The sequence below is a fragment of the Mustela putorius genome, unplaced genomic scaffold (assembly GCF_011764305.1).
Source record: "Mustela putorius furo isolate JIRA1106 unplaced genomic scaffold, ASM1176430v1.1 tig00000407_pilon_pilon_pilon, whole genome shotgun sequence".
NCBI lineage: Eukaryota > Metazoa > Chordata > Mammalia > Carnivora > Mustelidae > Mustela > Mustela putorius.
In genome coordinates, this window is record NW_025421373.1 from 12,268,785 (window position 1) to 12,288,496 (window position 19,712).

The 19,712-nt window shown below is 41.4% G+C and overlaps 2 protein-coding genes and 1 long non-coding RNA gene across 10 annotated transcripts in view; 1 reads left to right on the top strand and 2 right to left on the bottom strand.

The window, feature by feature from the left end:
* C9 (complement C9) overlaps nucleotides 1-4,064 on the bottom strand; it is a 46,638-nt gene extending 42,574 nt beyond the window's left edge. Inside the window, exon 1 of the mRNA XM_004737970.3 lies at nucleotides 3,919-4,064. Within this exon, the coding sequence (XP_004738027.1) occupies nucleotides 3,919-3,995 (77 nt within the window). The 5' untranslated portion in view covers nucleotides 3,996-4,064. The remainder of the gene's footprint in view (nucleotides 1-3,918) is intronic.
* The window catches only part of LOC123391921, a 53,737-nt gene continuing 36,085 nt past the window's right edge, over nucleotides 2,061-19,712 (top strand). Inside the window, exon 1 of the long non-coding RNA XR_006606597.1 lies at nucleotides 2,061-2,241. This is a non-coding gene — a long non-coding RNA (uncharacterized LOC123391921). The remainder of the gene's footprint in view (nucleotides 2,242-19,712) is intronic.
* DAB2 (DAB adaptor protein 2) overlaps nucleotides 15,563-19,712 on the bottom strand; it is a 49,777-nt gene continuing 45,627 nt past the window's right edge. For 7 of the 8 annotated variants that reach the window (XM_013051667.2, XM_004737974.3, XM_004737975.3 and 4 more), the window contains 3 exons: nucleotides 19,580-19,689; nucleotides 18,933-19,000; nucleotides 15,563-17,347 (listed from right to left, as the gene is read on the bottom strand). In XM_013051667.2, coding sequence (XP_012907121.1) covers nucleotides 18,938-19,000; nucleotides 19,580-19,689 — 173 coding nt within the window. In that variant the 3' untranslated portion in view covers nucleotides 15,563-17,347; nucleotides 18,933-18,937. The remainder of the gene's footprint in view (nucleotides 17,348-18,932; nucleotides 19,001-19,579; nucleotides 19,690-19,712) is intronic. The other variant, XM_045079499.1, reaches the window with a different exon arrangement.

Consider the following 19,712-nt stretch of genomic DNA (forward strand, 5'->3'; position numbering starts at 1 on the left):
CTGGATGTGAGTGTGTACGGATGGAGTAAGGCTGAGGATGAGCCAACATTTAGTGGAAGTTGTTACAACATGTCTGTAGATTAATGGGAATGATTCGGTACAAAGGGAGCTATTGATGATGCAAGAGAGAGGGGGCAGAGTTACAGGTGCAAAGTCCTTGCAGAAGCTGGAACAGATGAAGCCAGTGGATGAGTGGAACGGTGAAATGGTGATGGTGGAATGGTGGAAGTCACAGGAGCACATCTTCTCTAGCATCATGGGCTTCACTTGGAGACCTTGGCTGTTTCAGTCACTGTGTATTTGTTTATATTCCTTAGTTGACTGTAAGCCAGTGAGGGGAGAGACTCTTATAATGTGTTCAGTATTACACTGCAATTCCTGATGCAATGTCTGGCCTGTGTTGCAAACTCAATAAATATTTGCTGTATTACCGAGATGAATAAACAAATGACCCTCCTTGTCCAATAGTAGTTGATGAATAAATATCTGTTAACTTGTATTGAATATGAATATTAAAAACACAGGTGTATACAGCCAAAGAAGGAGGGAAAACTGACATTTTGGATATCTTCAATTTAAACACACAATGGGAAATTAATCAGTTGTGAGGAGAATTAGGAAGTTCCTTCTAAATTGATATGACACTGTTTCCAGAATATACTGTAAAGGAAAAAGCAAAGTACAAGACAGTATGTGAAAGAAAGCAGAAGGATAAGATTACATATGACTGTATGCTTTAATCTGCACTAAAACATTCTGGAAGGATGCGCAGAAGACTAATGAAGGTGGCTGCCTAGGAGAATGGGTTAGGGCAGGAGGGGGTAAGATTCGAAGTACTTTACACGTAAGAACATAAATCTCATGAAAAGTTATGGATAGGGAAATCAAGACTTCTCAAGGTACACTTTGTTATATTTTTTGATCCTTGAGCCCTGTAAATATGTTGTTTATTTACAAATTAAAAAGAAAATATAATGATAGCTGTGCCCATGGAGCCCTCAAAGTAGGACGGTCACTGTGCTGAAAACATGGCGTGAATTATCAGGAATTTCCCATAATAAGTCACAGTTTTATTTCCACTTTGAGGTGAGGAACAGATTTAGAGAAATTAAGGACTTTGCCTCAGGTTACAAAGCTAATAAATGATGGACTCTGGAATCAAACTCAGGGCACCTGCTTCTAGGACCTGTGTTAAGAGCTATGATTCTCCTAGCACACTGGTTTTTTTTTTTTTTTAAAGATTTTATTTATTTATTTGACAGAGAGAAATCACAAGTAGATGGAGAGGCAGGCAGAGAGAGAGAGGGAAGCAGGCTCTCCGCTGAGCAGAGAGCCCGATGCGGGACTCGATCCCAGGACTCCGAGATCATGACCTGAGCCGAAGGCAGCGGCCCAACCCACTGAGCCACCCAGGCGCCCCCCTAGCACACTGGTTTTAACATTCTATTCTACTTTGAGAAACCTGAGAGATACTGTCCTGATAATGATCTATTCTCACGGTCACTATTACGTTCACAAACAAAGGAGTATTGATTGATTCCTAATAATTCACCGGTAGCAAGAGTTCACTGTCACTTGGCTTCAGGTGAAACGTGTGCAGCCGGATGATAACCCCTGAAGGCTGGCTGTAACTCGATTTCTTCCTTTCCTCTAAACTAGAAGGCATATCCAAGTAATAGCAAGTTATTATTTTAAAGAATGTTTTGCATATACTAAGTTTTGTGCCAGGCACAATTGCTTTAAGTACCATATATATATATATATATATATATATATATATATATATATATAATAATAATTTAACTGTCACGAGACCCTTATTAGATAGGTGCTATTATTGTCACTGTTAAGGGGTGAATTGTGTCCCCCCACCCCATTCCCCCAACCAGGAAGTTAAGTTTCCAACCCCTCTACCTCAGAATGTGACCTTACTTGGAAAGAAGGTCTTTACAGAGGAAATTAAGTTAAAGTGAATTTATTATGGTGGGCCCGAATCCAGTATGATTGGTGTCCTTCTACAAAGAGAAAATTTAGAACCTGACAAACAGCCATAGAAGAAGGATGATTGACAATAGCCCTGTGGTGCCAGAGGCAGGCACTAAAATGAGGTAACTACAAGCCACAGATGCCAAAGATTGCCAGCTATCAGCCGAAGCAGAGAGGGATCATACCTAGGGTCTCAGAGGGAGCACCGCCCTGTGGACACCTTGATTTCAGACTTCCAGCCTCCAGAATCCTGAGGTAATAGATTTCTGTTGTTTGAAGCTGCCTGATTTCTGGTACTAGGAAAAGAATACAGCTGCCACCCTACAGATGAGGGAACCAAGGTACAGAAAGTTTGAGTGACGTGCTCAAACGTACATGGTTTCTTCGTTGGTAATGACACCTGCAACTGAGTTTGGGAAGCCTCACTCCAGAGGAGTGCTCCATCCTGATCAACTCTGTATTTAAAAAAAAATCATTTGCAAACTCCAGTGCTCTGGTCGAACTACGTTTCTCACTTCCTGACGGAGCTGAACACTGTCAAGGGGCAGAGCACGGAGTGTTGGAGCAGGGTAACCCTCATAAACTCCTAAGGGCCTTGGAAGTGAGGCGCTCGAAGCCAAATCTGGCTCAGCAGTGCATCTGCTCCGAGCTGGGGGAGCCGGCCAGGGGGCCTTTGTGGTCCTCCCTGAAACAGCTGAGTGCGGCCAGGACCCAGGGACGCAAACTTCAAAGTGGTTGCAGGCTTTCCTGCAGACTCTCCTTTTTGATCAGCGGGAGTCTCAATCCAGGAATGCGGGTTGTTTAAATTATTTTTTTTAACTTAAGAAAGGGTCAGGGTAAGTACCAGAAGGCTAAAGCAACTTTTAGTAACTGCCTTCCCAAATCCCTTTTGTCCCCGATGTCAGGTAAGTGAAAATGTTTTCCGAATGGAACACGGCTTTTCAGCTCGCACTACATGCCGGTAGGGCCCAGGAGGCGTGGCGGCCCCCGAGGTAGCCAAGAGGCTGGTGAGGATGTGCTTGCCATGGCCATCAGTTTCCAAAACAGAATTTGGTTAAGCTAAGAGTCAGATGACCAAAGTGGAAATGGCTGCAGGTTGCAGTGATGTCAGGGCAGAGGGTTAGTGTTTCGGCAGATATTGTCCCCCAACAATACTGTCAAAACCGGAAATAGTTCAATACTGTCCCCGAGTTTCATCATTCTGTATTGGATGGCGGACATGTTCTCCAGCAATTCCGGGTGCAGCAGTGGTGTTCAGTAAGCAGATACTATCTTATGATTTATTTCCTGGCTCAGCTTGGCATAAGTTTCTTGTTCCCAATTAGGATCAGAACAAAAGGAGAGAAAGTCAGTCTTTGCTGGAAGCATGGCTGGTGGGTCCACAGGATGGTGATTCATCCTGAAGGATAGAACTACAATCCGAAGCCTGAGATCAAAATGTGTGCCTCTGGACACAACCTAGAATGTCAAGGAGGAGAAGCAAAATGCCTAACCCTCACCTGACACAGCGGCAGAAAGGTGAGGTAGTCCACCATAAAGGGTGGTAGATATTGAGGCAGAATAAGGGAGAGATTAATTTTCTTTCTTTTAAAGTTTTCAGATGTGAAATACTGATAAACTCAGGTTTATCCATCATACCCTGGTGAAAACCAGCTTTGTTTTATCATGAGTATTGAAAGACTATCGCGGCCTTAACATTTGAATGGCTGTTTAAAAGAAATTGCTGGAAACGGCTTCAGCTCTCCATAGAAAACTCTCAGAAACGTACCCCTGTACTTTTCCTCACCCCTTTTCAAAGGTTAAACTCTGGGACTATCTATCTCAAAGTGGGTTGAAAAAAATTTGTTTTAACCTCCTTTCCTGCTAAGAAGTAGACCTTAAAATATCAAAGCCGGAAGTGAAATTCCAGAGACAAACGGAAAAGCAACTCACCTAGGAGTGGGCTCGGCGGTCAGCAAACTTATTTCTAAAATGCATAGTGCAAAGGCAAACCTCTGGCTGGCAAACATCTGCTCTGACTAGGCGGCCCCGCGTGGAATGGCCAGATGGATTCCGCAAGGCATTTATCTGCAAAGGGCGGGATAACTGGGGGGCAATTACTGCTTGTTTTCCGTTGGGGTTTCTGTCCAACTGGGTTTCCTGGGAACTAGAGTCCAATCAAAGGGGAGTCGTGTCGTAATTCTTCACCTACTGTTTTCTCATATTGACAAGCATATTCGAGCACCCAGCCCCGTGAGTGCTGAATTGACTAAGATTAACAGGAGCATTAAAAACAAAACAAAACAACAACAACAAACAACAAAAGAAAAAACAAAACAAAACAAATCTCCAGTGTTTCTCATCTGGGGAGACTCTGGGAGGAGGGATGAGAGAGTGAGCAATTTGGGGGAAAATGGGTCTGTGGGTTGATTCTCAGAGAGGCATTAAATTAATAAAAGAAATCAGTCAAAGAACTGCGGTGACTGGAGCATGAGGCAGGGACCGGTGCAGCCACCTGAGACCCAGCCCTGTGGGTCATTGCCACAGGCGTGCCAGAGAAGTGCAAGATGCGGTTAAGGTACAAAGCTGGCTTTTTCTTCATAGAGTTGGCGGGTCATTCTGAAGAATCTAGGGAAACTCTACTGCGTGTACATTATCCCACAGGAGGATATGACCTCCTTATCTCAGAAATGTACCTGTCAGAGAGATAGATTCTGAGATGGGGCAGTTTGCTCCAGCCCATGTTAAAGGACCCCCTCCCTTTCATATTTTCACTTTCTCAGGGACTGGTGGGAAGGGTAAGGTGTTTTCTAAGTGCTAGAGAATGTGGATGTCTCTGCTGCTCTTAAACACTGGTTAGACGGTAGAATGACCTTGGACCCGTGCAAAGCCACTGATGCCCGCCCTCTCACCCCCCGCCCAATACCTGATTCTACAATAACTGATCTGAGAGGGGACCCTGCATCCGTATCTTTTAAAAGCTTGCTGAGTCATTCCAATGTGTGGTCAGGGTCGGGATTTAGAATGACCAGCTTGAGAAGCAGTATTTCATCATTGGGAAACAATGTTTGGAACACAGGACTTAAGGGGCCTCCATCAGTACTTACTAATTACAAAGAGGCAATTTGCACACATATGCAATCTGGTAAAGCAGAGGGTGGGGTTGGGGAATAGCAGACAGCTAGTTTTTCCAGCATTGCCTTACCTTTCCATGAATGGTCCTACTAGAGTCAAAGTTATTCTCCACAGGCTTTCTTGCCTCCCTTTCCTTTTCATGGGGTGAGTTTGAGGTCTCTAATGGGACTAATTTCATTGGTTCCTGACCCTGTTGTCTACCTGCAGACTGTGACTTGATAATTAGATGTAAATGGAGATTGAAAATCACCTCTGTACTCAGAGACTGAGTTAGCCGCCCCCACTCCCCAATCCCTGGTCTCCTGGCGTGGAAGAAGGGAAAAGGGGAATTTCTTACTGGTTGGTTGTTTGAATGCTGAATTGCTCTGTAGACGTTCTATTTATTTTATCCCCATGGTTCAGGCTAAATGTAATGTAGCCAAGGAATGGGAGCAGCAGAATATACCAAAACTATATTAATTATGTATTATATGTTAGTGATGTGTAAAATAAAATACATCTTACATTTTTGTAGTGCTTTTAACTCTTCTTTGCCCTTAACATCTGTTATGTGTCTGACATGTTTTTATTTTGTTTTATTTTATTTTATTTTTTGACATGTTTTAAATGAGGTTTATACTTCAGTTATATCTAGGGGAAGTGAAGCATGCTGAACCACAGAAGTGGAAAAATAACATTTTTATTTAATATGTAATGACTTGCAAAGAAAAGAAAGGACAAACATTTATCAAACTTTTCTAAGGGGTCAAGCTAATAGACATATATTATAACTAACATACACACACATATAAAAATGTAATTTTATCCTCAAAATAATCCATTTTACAGTTGAGGAAATGGAAGTGCACTGAGGTTACATAATTTGCCCAGCATCACCACCTGCAGTTGCTGAGAAATGGCGTTTGAACTTGGCGCGCCTGACTCCACGTCTCAGGCTCCTTCCACCACACATCAGTCCTGTAGGTGTTTTTAATTATGTCACCTTAACATAAGACGATAACATTTCTCACTAAACTCTCTCAACTCCCTAAAAGGTAGGCTTCTGGTTTAGCTTTACAGATGAGGTACAGAGGAATACAGCCAAGGCTATGCGGACAAAGTGGCCGAGGTGGGATTTGAACAAAGCTCTGATGCCAGAGTTTTCCACCCTGCTGAGGGCTCTCACAGTTTTCTCCACTCAGGAGGCTTCAAAAAATATATTTTTAAAAAATTTCCCTTTGGTTTCAGTTTGCTTGGGGACTTCGTGGCAGTAAATTATATTTATTGTCCAATAATAATACTTATGCTCCTTTTTAAGGCAGAGTCACGCACATGTGTACTTTAGAATGTGCAACCGTCGGGCAGAACACTTAATTTTTACTGCAGAATTGTAAATGTGTTGGGCATAATTCCATCTGGATCTCTTAAAGTGATGGAAGCAGTTTTGGGGAAGTTTATTAGTAGACATTTCATGGACTCCCTCAGGACCCAAGTAGGAGCTGCCACCTCAACCCGTGTCTGTTTCTGACTGGATCCCGAAAGATCCACGGCTCTAACACTGCTACCCTGACCCTGTAGTACTTTAACTTAAAACACATGCGCTTGCTGGAGAGAATTAGAATTGTCAAATGTTAGGCCCTTGGTTTGGGGTGTGTCCTACTTGACGCTTTGTCCTCAACATCTCGGATGTGCCTACGGCCATGAGGCTTCAACAGATAGTGGGAGTTGTGATTTATAGATGAATAAATCAATATGGGTGAGGAAAATGATGTCCAGGAAGGGGAGGTGACACTCCCAAGGTCATACAGTCGGGGTGGGACAGCATTGGATTCCAGCCCTCTCCACTGTTGGTTCTACGCCACTTTCATTACAGAACTTCCAAACAGCCTCTTTTCTAAAGGAAGAGAACAGTTTCTCTGTGGAGTGGCTCTGGGGCTCTGTGTCAAGTTCAATGGGAGTGCTGTCAGTCTGGCATCTCTTTACAGTAATAAGAATTCCTGAGGCTCAGATCTGTTTACAGTCACATGGAACTACTTAGAGCCCCCTTGATTGCATTACAGCACTTCATTTATGGAAAGACTCAATATGATCCCTTTTCCTTTTGAAGCTGACAAGATCTGGCTATGCCACCTTCTACCCTTCTGTTTACCAACACTGCTGACTGTCTACATTCACCCAAGACTTTTGACGCTGTCCTCTCTCTTTCTCCTCATAAATTGGTTGGTTGTTTAAATGCTGAATTGCTCTGTAGATGTTCTATTTATTTAAATCTAAATTTATTTAAATCTAAATCCAGCCTTTCCTTTAGTGATCTCAGTGTTCTCTGAACCACCCCACCTCAGTCTTTCTTGATGCCAACAGTTCTATGAATATGTATCTTAATCCCATCAAGGCCACTGTCCTAAAGTCATTCTAACACCTGTAAAGGCTTCTTCATCTTCACAAATGTCAATATCCTACTTCCAGTTACCTCATCCTCATACTCTCAATATTCCTTTTCTTTGCTTTATTGAACAACCAGATCCTTGATTTCTCCATTTTTGGGTTTCTCTTATTGCTCTTGCCTTTGTTAACCACAATTTTTTGCAATCTGTATCAACTTTCTTCCCTTACTACGTGGTTATGCTCAACCTATTACAGTTTGTCCTTGGCCTTTACTCCTCCACGGAAGACCTCCTTATTGCTGAATTTGGTGGACACTTCTAGGCCCTGATCTTCGTCCCATAGGGGCATCTGACTTGACTGGCCATTCTTAGGCTTTAAAATTCTCTGTTCCCTTGATTTTTGTAATACAACATTTTCTGATACCTTTTTTTTTTTTTAAGGATTTTATTTATTTACTTGACAGAGAGAGAGATCACAAGTAAGGAGAGAGGCAGGCAAGAGAGGGGTGGGGGGGGGGAGCAGGCTTCCTGCTGAGCACAAAGCCTGATTTGGGGCTTGATCCCAGGACCCTGAGATCATGACCTGAGCTGAAGGCAGAGGCTTAACCCACTGAGCCACCCGGGAGCCCCAACATTTTCTGATCTTCTGGTCTCTGTTGCCAGCTCCTCTCCCTTGTCCATTATACAATGCTGATATTCCTCTGGGGACTGTCCTCCATCCTCTCTCCTTCTCAGTCTGTCCCTTCTCTTCTTACCCACTCTAAAAATTAAGCCTACTCGTCGGAACCAGAAGTTTCACCATTGAGGTTCCTTTACCAGGATCTTCTGCGTTCTTGTTTTAGAAGTATAGATATCACGCAGTGATACTTTTTGAAAAGTGCAAACTTACGGTGTTACTTCCCAGCTTAACAATCCTCAAGTACTTTTAAGAAGTCTCAAGGCAGAGTTTGATTTGCCCATAGGGTAATTTGAACTTGCTGTGTCTAAAATCATACACGTAATTCTTGCCCTATCCCTGTCAAAGAAGTTCTTCTTATATTCTTTATTTTCATGAATGAGTCACCAATAACCATCTTTCTGGTTTCTATATCTGGAAGTCATCTTCCTTTTTATTGCTTTAGTATTTCGACAGTGTGCATAATGGTAAGTGGGTTCATCATGGGTACTTCATAGTTATTCCATAGTTATTTCAGAGTTACTGGATGACTGGTTGATTTCACTTGGTTCAGGTATGTTTGGTTTCTGGAACTTGGAGCTTTGACAAAAAGAAACTAGTATTTGAGGACAAAACTAGTACAGTTTTATCAATTAACAACATGTAAACCCAACTCAATATAATAGGGGATGATGCTTTTAAAATCTTAAATTTTCTTTAATTTTCTCCTTTAAAATTGTTTTTTGACTCTGAGACCTCAAGGCTGAACTGTGAGGCTTATTGCCCAGGGAAGGAGATGGTGGAATAAAGCAGCGATTGGTCACCTGTGAATCTCAAAGTAGTGGGGATAGCATGACTTGTGGTGTAGATAATGCAAGAAGACTGCCTCTCTTGTTGGAGCAGAGCAGTTGTGAGAGGGTGAGAGGGAGGGGGAGGCAAGCAGGCCTGGAGATGAGTGTTTGTAGTAGGCCACACTTTGGAATGGGGCCAGCATGGTAAGTAGGTTGAAGTCAGAGCAGATGTTTCTTTCCTTGCCATCTGGAACTCTGGGAGAGCAACTTCCAGACTTTCCCAGTATGGGGGAAGCCAAACCAGAACAAAAGTGGTTGTGGTGTGTGGTTGGGCAGAGGAAGAACTGAATTTGGCTTCATAGGTTTCTTTGGCTGTTGTGGGCCACAGAGGATACCAAGAAGTTCCCAAGCCCTGACGAGGGATAGAGAGGGTAGCTGGCAAACTCGCTGTCCATTGAGGGCAACGTGGCCCTAGGGTTGAGGCACAGAGATGTAAAGGCACTCACAGGCAGATGTCCACAGTCCAGTTAGTGAGGACCAAGGTAGGGGCCCAGGCTTTGTACAGAACGACTAGATTTTGTAGGTCCATCAGCTGCATGGAGAGAAACAAACTCCCCATGCTTTAGCCAAGAGTATTAGCCACAGATCCCACAAGATAGTGGCCAAGTAGATGAAGTATGTGCTGTAGACTAGAAGATTCAGAGGAGAGTACAAGGACCTGTCTGAGGATCCAAGCTCCTTCTCAATGTTCCTCTCCCCCCATCAAACTAACCATCATCATGGGGAAGAGCAGGAGAAGTGGAAGAATTGTGAACCACTGGACACAGAGCTGAGAGAGAAAATACCCTTAGAGGGAGTCATCATGACTGGATCGGGGTTGTAGGACCTCACTAAGTGTTGGCATTCACATCTAGTGGAGTAGAAACTGAGGAAGAGCACATTGGGAAAAGAGAGAAGGAAAGATGGGAAGAAGGAAAGAAAGAGAGAAAGAGAGGGAGAGGGAGGAAGGGAGGAAGGAAGGAAGAAAGGAAAAAAAAACACAACATAGATATATTTTCTCTCTCTACCCCAGTGTAGTGTAAGCAAATTTTTGACCCAATTTAAGGAAAAAAAAATTTATTTTCTTCTCTAGGCATGTTTTGCTAATCCTTCTTCTCTAGGGAAGGGCCAGTTAGTAATTACAGATGATTTAACTCAGGAACTTAATCCCATTTCTGGTCTGGCATCATCAACTCCTTCATTTTTTCCTCTTGGAAAAAAAGCACTGATCTGTGCTTTTCCCTGCCATGGGGCTGTGTGTGTATGGTGGATGGGCTGCAAGGCACCTCACTGCTCTGTGTTCACTTGTTCAGTTTCCAGTCTCTACAGTGCAAGGGTTTGTGTTTGTCAAATAAGAAGAATGAGGAAAGTCATCACCACTAATGAGAAGGAGAGAATAAAAAGTACTGTGTAAAATAAACTACGTTGTAAATACATAATTTTGATTCAGTTCATTAAAAACATGATGCCATGGGGTATCCGATTTTATGAAACATAGACACAAAAGAATTACTGTTATAAAATTGGGCTCCTCATTGACCAGGGAACATCCAACTAGCCTTCCATGAGCAGAGGCAGGATGGTTTAATATTTATAATGCAGAAGATATGGGGAGAACATTACTCACAACCTATCTTTCATTGTGAATGGCCTGTAGCTTATGTTAAATGGGTTGATGGGAAATACCTGAATTAGAATACGTTATATGAGGTTAGATTGATGTGTTGCATTTATAATAACTAGATAATTCAAACTTTTAAGTGATACCTAATTCTGAAAGTGATACCACATTCTGAAAATGTGCCCTAAAAAGCCCAAAGGGGGATCAACCTGCCGAATTAAACATAAGCGTAAGCGTATCATGATGGGCATATTGGTTACAGGAAGCAGAAGAGGAGACCAGTACTATGAAGAGAAGAAAATCTTGGTGAATGGAAGATAGGCCAGCATAACGGCACTGGGGCCAGGTTTTGGAGGCAGTGGAGTGCTGGAGTGATGAATTTGAGGTTAACTGCAAGGACACTGGACACTTCAGTCCTTGCTTTGTGACTTTGGGAATTCCTCAGTGTCCTCTTCTACCAAATGGTGGTGGTAGTAGCAGCCTGCTTCATAGAACTGACATGGAAATTAAGTCGTTTGTTGTAACACACTCAGAATAGTGTCTGCGGATGGTAAATGCTGGGTACATGTTTGCTATTATTATTTAGTGACTTCTGTGGACCATCCCTGAATCTAGTCTGGCTTTCCAGATTTGGCAGTCATGCTTGCAGTGAAGGGAAATGAAGAATGGTGAAGCACGTCAGCAAGAGCTCGGGGAATTCTACAGTCCTCTCTCTTCTCTCCTTCCAACTGAGATGGTGCATCATTTTGATGTCAAAGTACGTTATGCCTGCATTCAAGCTTCCTGGATGGGGGCTTTTAGTTAACCCACGCCTTTCTAACTTTTATAGTCTCTGGTAACCCTCATGATATTAATACACAGAAACCAGTCTTCTGCATTCTGGAGCTTATACTTTCTAATGAAGGTACCTTGATAATGGCTTTGCTGACTATGCTTTCCGTGTGTGGGCTTCTCTTCTGCCCTGAGCATGTTATGTCGTCAAAGATTGCTATGATCTGCACTTGGAGGCAGGCCAATTTGGGTTAAACTATCACCCAGACATGTGGGGGACATATTGGCTAATCCATCACCCATTTCCAAGGCTCTCTTGCCAAGGCAGGCTTCAAGGACATGCGAACTGTGTAATCGGACAGGGCTCAAGCACTTGGAAAGGTCCCATGGTAGGTTTCATGCTCTATTAGTGCCATCTTGAAATTTTTAATATTGTGTTTGGACTTTTGTTATGAAAGCAAGTTTGATTGGAAAATGGAGCATAACATGAGCAGAGGAAATGTATGCTGTGTCCCTTACTCCATACTGCCACATTTGCACAGAATGCTTATGTTGTCCCATGAACAGGGAATTCAGGTGGACCCATGATGTGTAGGAGTTCAATGAATGAAAGCAAAAGTGAATATAAGATTGGCGTATTGTGCCTAACACCGTGTACCTATACCCATATACCTAGTCCTGAGAGATCATCTCTCCATTTGAACCAGAACTGACTTCCAATACAAGAAGAAACACAAATGAACAAAAAACACTATCAGATATTTCTTAATAGTAGTGTTACTTCCCTGCATCAGCCATCTACTTATGCTGAAAATAATCATATAAAAGGAAAGAAAAAGGTAGGGTCTACCCTATTTCTTCTTTACTCATTGGTAACTAAAGGTAACACGTGCTGACTGGTAGAATGTTCATGTATCAAGAAGTGAATTGAAAACAATTGAGTTAGTTTTAGGCCATGTTTCTACTGTTCTTGTAGGAATCAAATACATATTATGTTAAATATATATGCATGGATGAGTTATGAAATACAAATTGTATAATTTCAGAGATTGCACTTGCCAGCTAAAGATTATCAATAAAATTCACATGAAAGCTTTAACATTTCATTTCTTTTTTACTTAGAACAACATTAAATAGCAAATAAAATATATCATAATAAGAAAAAGGTTACAAAAGAAAGGATATGTCATGCATCAATGTATTTAATGGCACATTTTCTCCTGGCTTATGAACAATGGATCTTCTATTTTTATTTTGCTCTCGGTCCCAGAAATTATTTAGCCAGCCACATGTCATCCTTAACTACGTTCACTATAGAGGCTGACAAAGCTTAAAGCTTGATTTCCCATCCTCTTCCCTTCCTTCCATTCTGCCCTCCTTGAAGACTGATGTCATATTTGGAGCTGTACAGCCATCTCGTGACCATTAGGCAATAAACACAAGAACAGAGTGTCAAAAGGCTACAAAATTTAGGGTGAAAAGCTAAAATAGAGACCATGTCCTTGAAGGCCTTGTTGAGCCGCTCAGCCAATACCAGCAACCGTCTATCTGGACTTTTTATGTGAGAAAATAACCCACTAGTAATTTTAACCATTGTGAGCCTTTCCTTTGATGTAGTCCATTCATTAGCAATGGGTACGTGGGCTATAACGTGCCAGCCTATTCTCAGAGGTTGACAACTCCTCCTGCTTCTAGCTCTCTCATTTCCGTCATCAAGTCTCTAGGCCAGTCTCTCAGGCTAGTGAGGGAGCTAAGGAGGCAAACATCATATCAGCTTCCCATTCCTCTCCCCACCCCCTCCATTAGCTCCTACGCTCCAACACTCCTCTTAGCTGCCCCTGAACAGAAGGCTCTGTGATGATCAATCAGTGTTGGTAAGTTATCTGGTAGAAGTACCCTCAGACACACCCCCAGAACCCTCCATAGCTCAGCCTCAGCCCAGTCAGGTCATCATGTAACTTTTACAATGATAATAATTTCACATTCTTAAAATTCAGGTAAAATAATAATGATTGAAGTTAACCAAGTGAAAAGAGAGATTTGACAGAAAACTCTGGAAATAACATCAGAAGAAAACGTAGTCATGGAGACCTTCGGAGTCAGGTGTTTTTCCTTCTTTTATAACCACCTCAACTTTGGTCAAGGTGGAAACCCAGTGTCTTTGCCACTCAGTAGCCCACACTGTCATCTCCTTGGAGACTGGCACTTGTATGATTTCAGCACACAATAGAGATTTAGTAATTAAGCACATAATTCCAGAAAAGCAAGGACAAACAAGGGGCTCAGGCCCTCATTAGGTGAGATGACACATGGCTGGCCCTTGGCCATCAGCCTGGCTATAATTAGGACATGTTAACAAAGCTGCTGCTGTCACACTGTGTGTGTCTATGTTTGGTATATCAATTTAGAACTGAGTCTTAGTTATTTTTAATAGAAGAAAGTTAGTAAAAACAACATTTCCCGGCAAGAATGAGATATTTTACTATTTAGCAATTTCCTCCAATGGTAATAGCTTAAATATTTACCAGGGACTTTTAGAGAGTGCCTGGCTTTTACTAGAAGATTTTCTATCGAACTTATTCCGGGAAAAGGGGTCAGAGTCCACACTCATGTTTTTTCAGGGTCAACCAACTTCTGAGTTAGCTACATCCTCTGTCCCCCCACCCCCACCCCGACCCCCTTGCTTTCAGCACAGGAAAGACACAGAATGTGCTTTGCTTTCTCTAGACACCAGGGTTAACATTTTGATGGAGCAGTCTGAAATCAGACTGAAAAGATATCCCTACCACAAGGCAGTTTTATAATAAAATACTACAGAAATCACTCAAGGGTTGGAAGGGATTTTAAAGCATGAATGCCATTCTTAGATGAGAGGGAACAGTGACAGCTCCCAGCTTCTACCTCCCATGGGATTATGATATCAATAGAATGAAACTATGTTGCATAAATGGTAAAGCACTTCCTAGATGCAAGATTACCTTGATAAAATCAATACCTTCTCCCTTTGTATTGCCTTTAGGTGAAGAATTTAGGGGCCTGGTGCTGTTCAAGTTTAGCTTTTAGCTTAGAGCTATCTGATGCCTAAAAGAAACCTGCCTCCAGGTATAATAGGTTAGCATAAAAGCTGAACTTCTGACATACAGGTCTGATCAGGACTGTTACTAAATAGACTTGTAAAGAAGATCTGCTTCTTTGCAAAGACACTTCAGAGAGCACCTCTCCCTGCTTGGCCAACAGTAGTTCCTACGGTACTGAAATGAATGTCCTCCCCTCGTTCATATGAGCAAGGGTTAACCTCTGGCAAGATCTTATAGATTAAGCCACATGGAAACAGGCATGAAAAGGCTCAGTGGGTCAGACACACTGCAGAGCATTTGGATAAGCCAGATAATTTGTGCAACATGTTCTTATCAGCAGCCTTCCCCAGCACATCTGTGGCTTACTGGAAGCTGCTTTTGTGTGGAACCTGTTTTTCTGTATTCTACTCATTGTTGATAGAAAAGAGACCGAATGTTTCACTTAAGGGGAAAGGTAAGGCAGTAATAACGAACGACCTATAATCATAAATCATAAATCATAAATCAAGGACACCCACCTGCTCCCAAGTTTGTCCTAAGACTTAGAAAACTTTAAGATCAAGACTTTTGTACTGAAGCAATCCTGCCTCAGGGACATCTTCCTGGAGATCTAGGTCTTTTTGAAAAAAATGGGAGCCTTGAGCTTTTATCCTAGGGGAGAGTAATTAAAAGTGTCCTTGTGGTAAAGATGTCTGATCGTGGGCCTGCCCGCCTCATGCAGAAGTTCTCCCGAGAGTGGCCTATACCAGGCCACATCAGTCCACACAGCTGTGTTTTGCTAAGGGCAAACATGGCTGAGTCAAGAACAATTAGACGCAAAGGGTAGAAGGTGTGAACCAAGAGTTCATTAATAAATGATTTTTATACTAGATGTCAGTAGTGACTGTTCTGATACAGGTCTTATCCACTGGACTCCTATTAAACTCTCAGGAAGGGAATGTGTATAGGTCAGGGAGAGGAGAACAGGCATGAAAAGATATCAGACAATGGTTTACTCATGGTCTCATTTCCCAGATTTCCATTTTTTTCTTCTTTATGACAACCCCAAATGCACTAATATTGGCTCACCTTGGACTGATTATATTTTATACATCAGCTCGAAGAAGGGGTCAACTGTAAGAATAAACTGATGCTAACGCATGAGATTCTGCCATTCCAGTTTATTGAAATGAGTAAATTTATAGCTTTATTTGCATACAGAAAAGTGCACAGGAAAATAAGTATGTACAAAGCAGTGTGTGGCTGATCATCCTTTTCAAAATCTGTCTATTTAAAAAAAATTCAACTACCTAGATATAATTGTCTCCAGTCGAGCACATTCAGGTATTGGGACATATAAAATACTATTTTAGGACTGTGTTTATAATGACTGAGTTGGAAGTCAGGTAGAAAATTATGCCATTCATGATCAGCTATTACCATTAAACATAAAACCACAGGACTTTAGCTTGGACTACTTGGGGCTAATCAATAAACATTCATGAGGCCACCATCTTGTTTAGATCCTAAGCAGTCATCCTCCTCTACCTAAAGGTAACATTGTATGGTTGATTAACACCCATGAGAACCTGAGCATTAAGGATCAAGAGAAACATTTTAAAACCCAACATAAATATAACAAAATGAAACTCATTTTGGCAAGAACAAATCCTTCAGAACTGTGCTAACAATATGACAGGAAATGAACTGGGAGAGTTTCCAAGGTTATGAGGAGAAAAATACTGCAGACGTTAGATTTTCAATGATAATACCAAATACTTGTTCTACAGCTTCTCACTCTACCCCTCCAGTCATCATTTATCTTCCTACTAACTAGGAGATTGTGGCTTCAAGCGAGTTTTCCAGTTACTTGATAAAGGTCTAGCATGACCCCATATAAGCACCCAATATATTCGGCACAATTACATCGAAGTTTCTGATGTGTTGGCTCTCCAGAATACAGTCCTTCATTGCCCAGTTGAGTTCATTTTTTTTTTTTTTTCATTTTCTTCAACCTGAACTGCTCTTCTGGAACTTCAGATCAAGAGGATGGCCTCCTATTCCATAGAAAGGATAAAGATTGTGTCCATTTGCAAATCTAGTTATGGGATTTAGTGATTACTGAGAAGGCAGAGACATTTCAGATCCATGAATCCTTAGATTTCCCCCCCCCCCTCATAAAACTGTTGCTTGTGGAAGGGAAGTAATGTTATATGAACCTGTGAATAAAACTGACTGAAAAAAGAATCAGAAGGAAGAGGAGAGGAGAGACAAATAATACTTTTCCCTCATTTGCACTATCAAGCAAGAGACTGGGCGGGGGGGGGGGGGAGGAGAACAATCTTGTCCTTGAAAGAAAATAATCTTCAGATAGAGAAGTTATATTTTTAAAAAGGTTCTTAAGTGTGTCAGATTCCCAAGTGTCTAAGGAGAAGTTGGACTTGCTTCAATTTTACTTTAAAAATTCTTTATAAATGTTGATATGAAGCAAGATTTAAAAAGGCATTTTGTTATACTGTAACCTTTAGGATTTATGCTGTGAAACAGAACCCCCAAACAACTTTGAATGGTAAGGATTTTTAAATTTATTCAAAACAGTGTCATCTGAGGAGTTGTGGTGGCTGCATCTCCCAACCAGAGGGTACACAGTACAGTGTTCTAGAAGGTTCTAGGAACACACTAGGCAATAGTTCAAGTAGGGTAACTACTTCATTTACATTTAAGCTAGAGAATTTAGATTCTTAATTTATTTAAAGCCATGGATTCAGTTTAGCTTTAATCTAAACAGAAAAGTGAAGGCATTTTGCAAGTGGAAGAGGCAGCAAGCAACAAGGCAACAGATAATATGTCAAAGCTGAAACGAGAGAGCAGAGGTCGTCTGGCTATTAACTTTGTCCTGGAATACTAAGGCCAACCTTTTTGTTCCTCTGGATAGTCAGCATATCAAGTTCCTAGAGAAGTGTAGAGAAGAAAAAACCCATGGTTAAAATTTTTGGGTTAAATATCAATGTACTAAATATCAAGTCATCATTTAAAACTCAATAATAGTATCTCCTAGGGCTGATGTGAGAGGCTTAAATAAGAAAATAAATGCAGAGCCTGAAATAAAGTGGTTCACACAAATGTTCAATAATCTTAGTTATTTTCTCCCATGATCATGCTCCCCTATCCCCAACCCCAATCTATAAGTTAAGCAAGTTCACCATGTTCACTTAGGTCCTTCATGACCCAAGAAAGAAAGGGCCTCCAAGGAGACCTCTTGTCAATGCAATTCGTGCAAAAAATCCTCCTAGACTCCGGATGCATTTTATTCCTTTCCATTTGTCCATGTTTGCCTCCCTTGGAGACGAGGGTGAGAATGAGCCTCTGTTAAGACTTCTAGCCCTTCATTATATTACACTGTTCTATCAGCATTAGAAACCACAAGGCTGCTTGTAACCTGGAGCTTTTCCTCAGCACCAGAGAGGGACTTCTTAGGGCTGGAGTGGGGCCCCAGAACTTGCTTTTTCCATAATCTCAGCCTGTTCTCTGAAGCAGACTTTCTGGAAAAGCACTTTAAGAAACACTGTAATTCTAGAAGTCAAGTAAGGGAAAACAATTCAAATTGCAAATAAAGTCAATCTTACTGTTCATGTCAGATTTGAGATATTTCTCTATTTAAAATAATTAAATTCTAGGTGGGTCAGCACAGAGTTAGTAGGAGTCCCACCTGGAAGGGGCAAGACTGAAAATAACAGGTTTGGTTCCTTTCGTTCTTTTTCTTGTTCTCCCCCACCAGCTATGCCCTTCCTCCTCTAAAACGCAGCCAAGCCTCCCTTCCTCCATGAACTTCAATCTTCTGAAATCAGACAGAGTTGCTTCCACTCACTGTTGATAAAGAAAGGGTCACCTGAGACCTCCCAGGGTCTCGGTCTAAGGCAGTTACACCTAATAACTCACCTGGGATAAAATCTACTAGTAAGATGAACCTGCAAACTCATCTGCTCACACGCTGCTTTTGAAGGAGGTAAGGCAGTTGTCACCACTTCTGGATTGAACGCCCTCAGACTATTTTAGACTAACTGTCAGACTCCTCACAGAGAAATAAATTGATCTTGGAGGTGGCCTCTGTTCAGCTGACCTGTCCTTAGCTACAAACGGTCTTTGGATTTCGAAACTTCTATAGGAAACCAAGTAGTTATGAGGATGTTTTGCAGTCGCTTCAGTATGAAGGTAAAACAAAAAAAACAACTAGAAAGCTATTATGTGTTATAAGTTTATTGTTATGCAAAAATGTTATTCTGAAGTATCAAAAACATAGGATATGATAGAAATCCATATCCCCATGGGTATATTATTGTTTTGTAACATGTAAAAGAATTCTATTCTTAAATGCTCAGCTTAGTCATTACTGAGTTAGTTAAGCATAGATTTCCATGATTATTAGTTCTAAGTTACAGAGATTTAACCTTGTAACAATTCGAAAATTAAAATTTCACCCTCACCCCGTCCCATGCTTTCTTACCAAACCTAAGCTTCATAGGATCTTCTACTTACAGAAGTTAGGCAAAAGGATTTCCAAAAGGATCCCTATATACATCAGAAGATGTGGGTTGAGAAGCCATCTATGAAGATAAAACCATCCAGTCAATAGGTTTAATTACACTTAGAGAAAAAAAAAACCTCTATAATTAAGACTTTTCAAAGGTCACAGACAAGTCAGATATCATGTGGGTCTACAATGATTTGTGTCTGCCTGCTTATAATTCGTGATGCGTATTTATTATTTTCATCAAAATCATGGTTCAGAGGTTTGCCTTTCCAGAATGAAAGGTACTGTTTTTATGAGCTAAAGGACTGAGGGCAGGAAGTCAGAAAACTAATTCCTTGAAAGATTTTTAAAGATAATATTATTTTGGCTCAATTTTCTCTCAAAATGATTTTGGGAGCCAGGCAAAGTGAGATTTGTCCTTGAGACTTTTTCTCTATGATATTCATTTCTCAAGCTCAGGATAGTCGTCCCTACCAAAATAGTCTCTCCCCAGCCTGAGTTGATGTTTTCACTGTGATGGTTCTCAATGATAAATCTAATTTAAACATCCTTTAGCACCAAAGAGTTATTATACAAACAAGATTAATTCACGACAAAGTAGCTCTATGTGGCATGCACTTGGGAGCAACAGCTTCTAGTAGTTGATACTTACAGAGGCTTGTGATGAACCGAAAGAACCTTTAGAGAAAGGGTTCTCAAATGCGTTGTCAGCAGATTTGGTAACTGGCAGGGAACCTTGTCTGGGAACTGGCTTTGGTGGTTCTAGAAGGCAAAAAACACCAAGA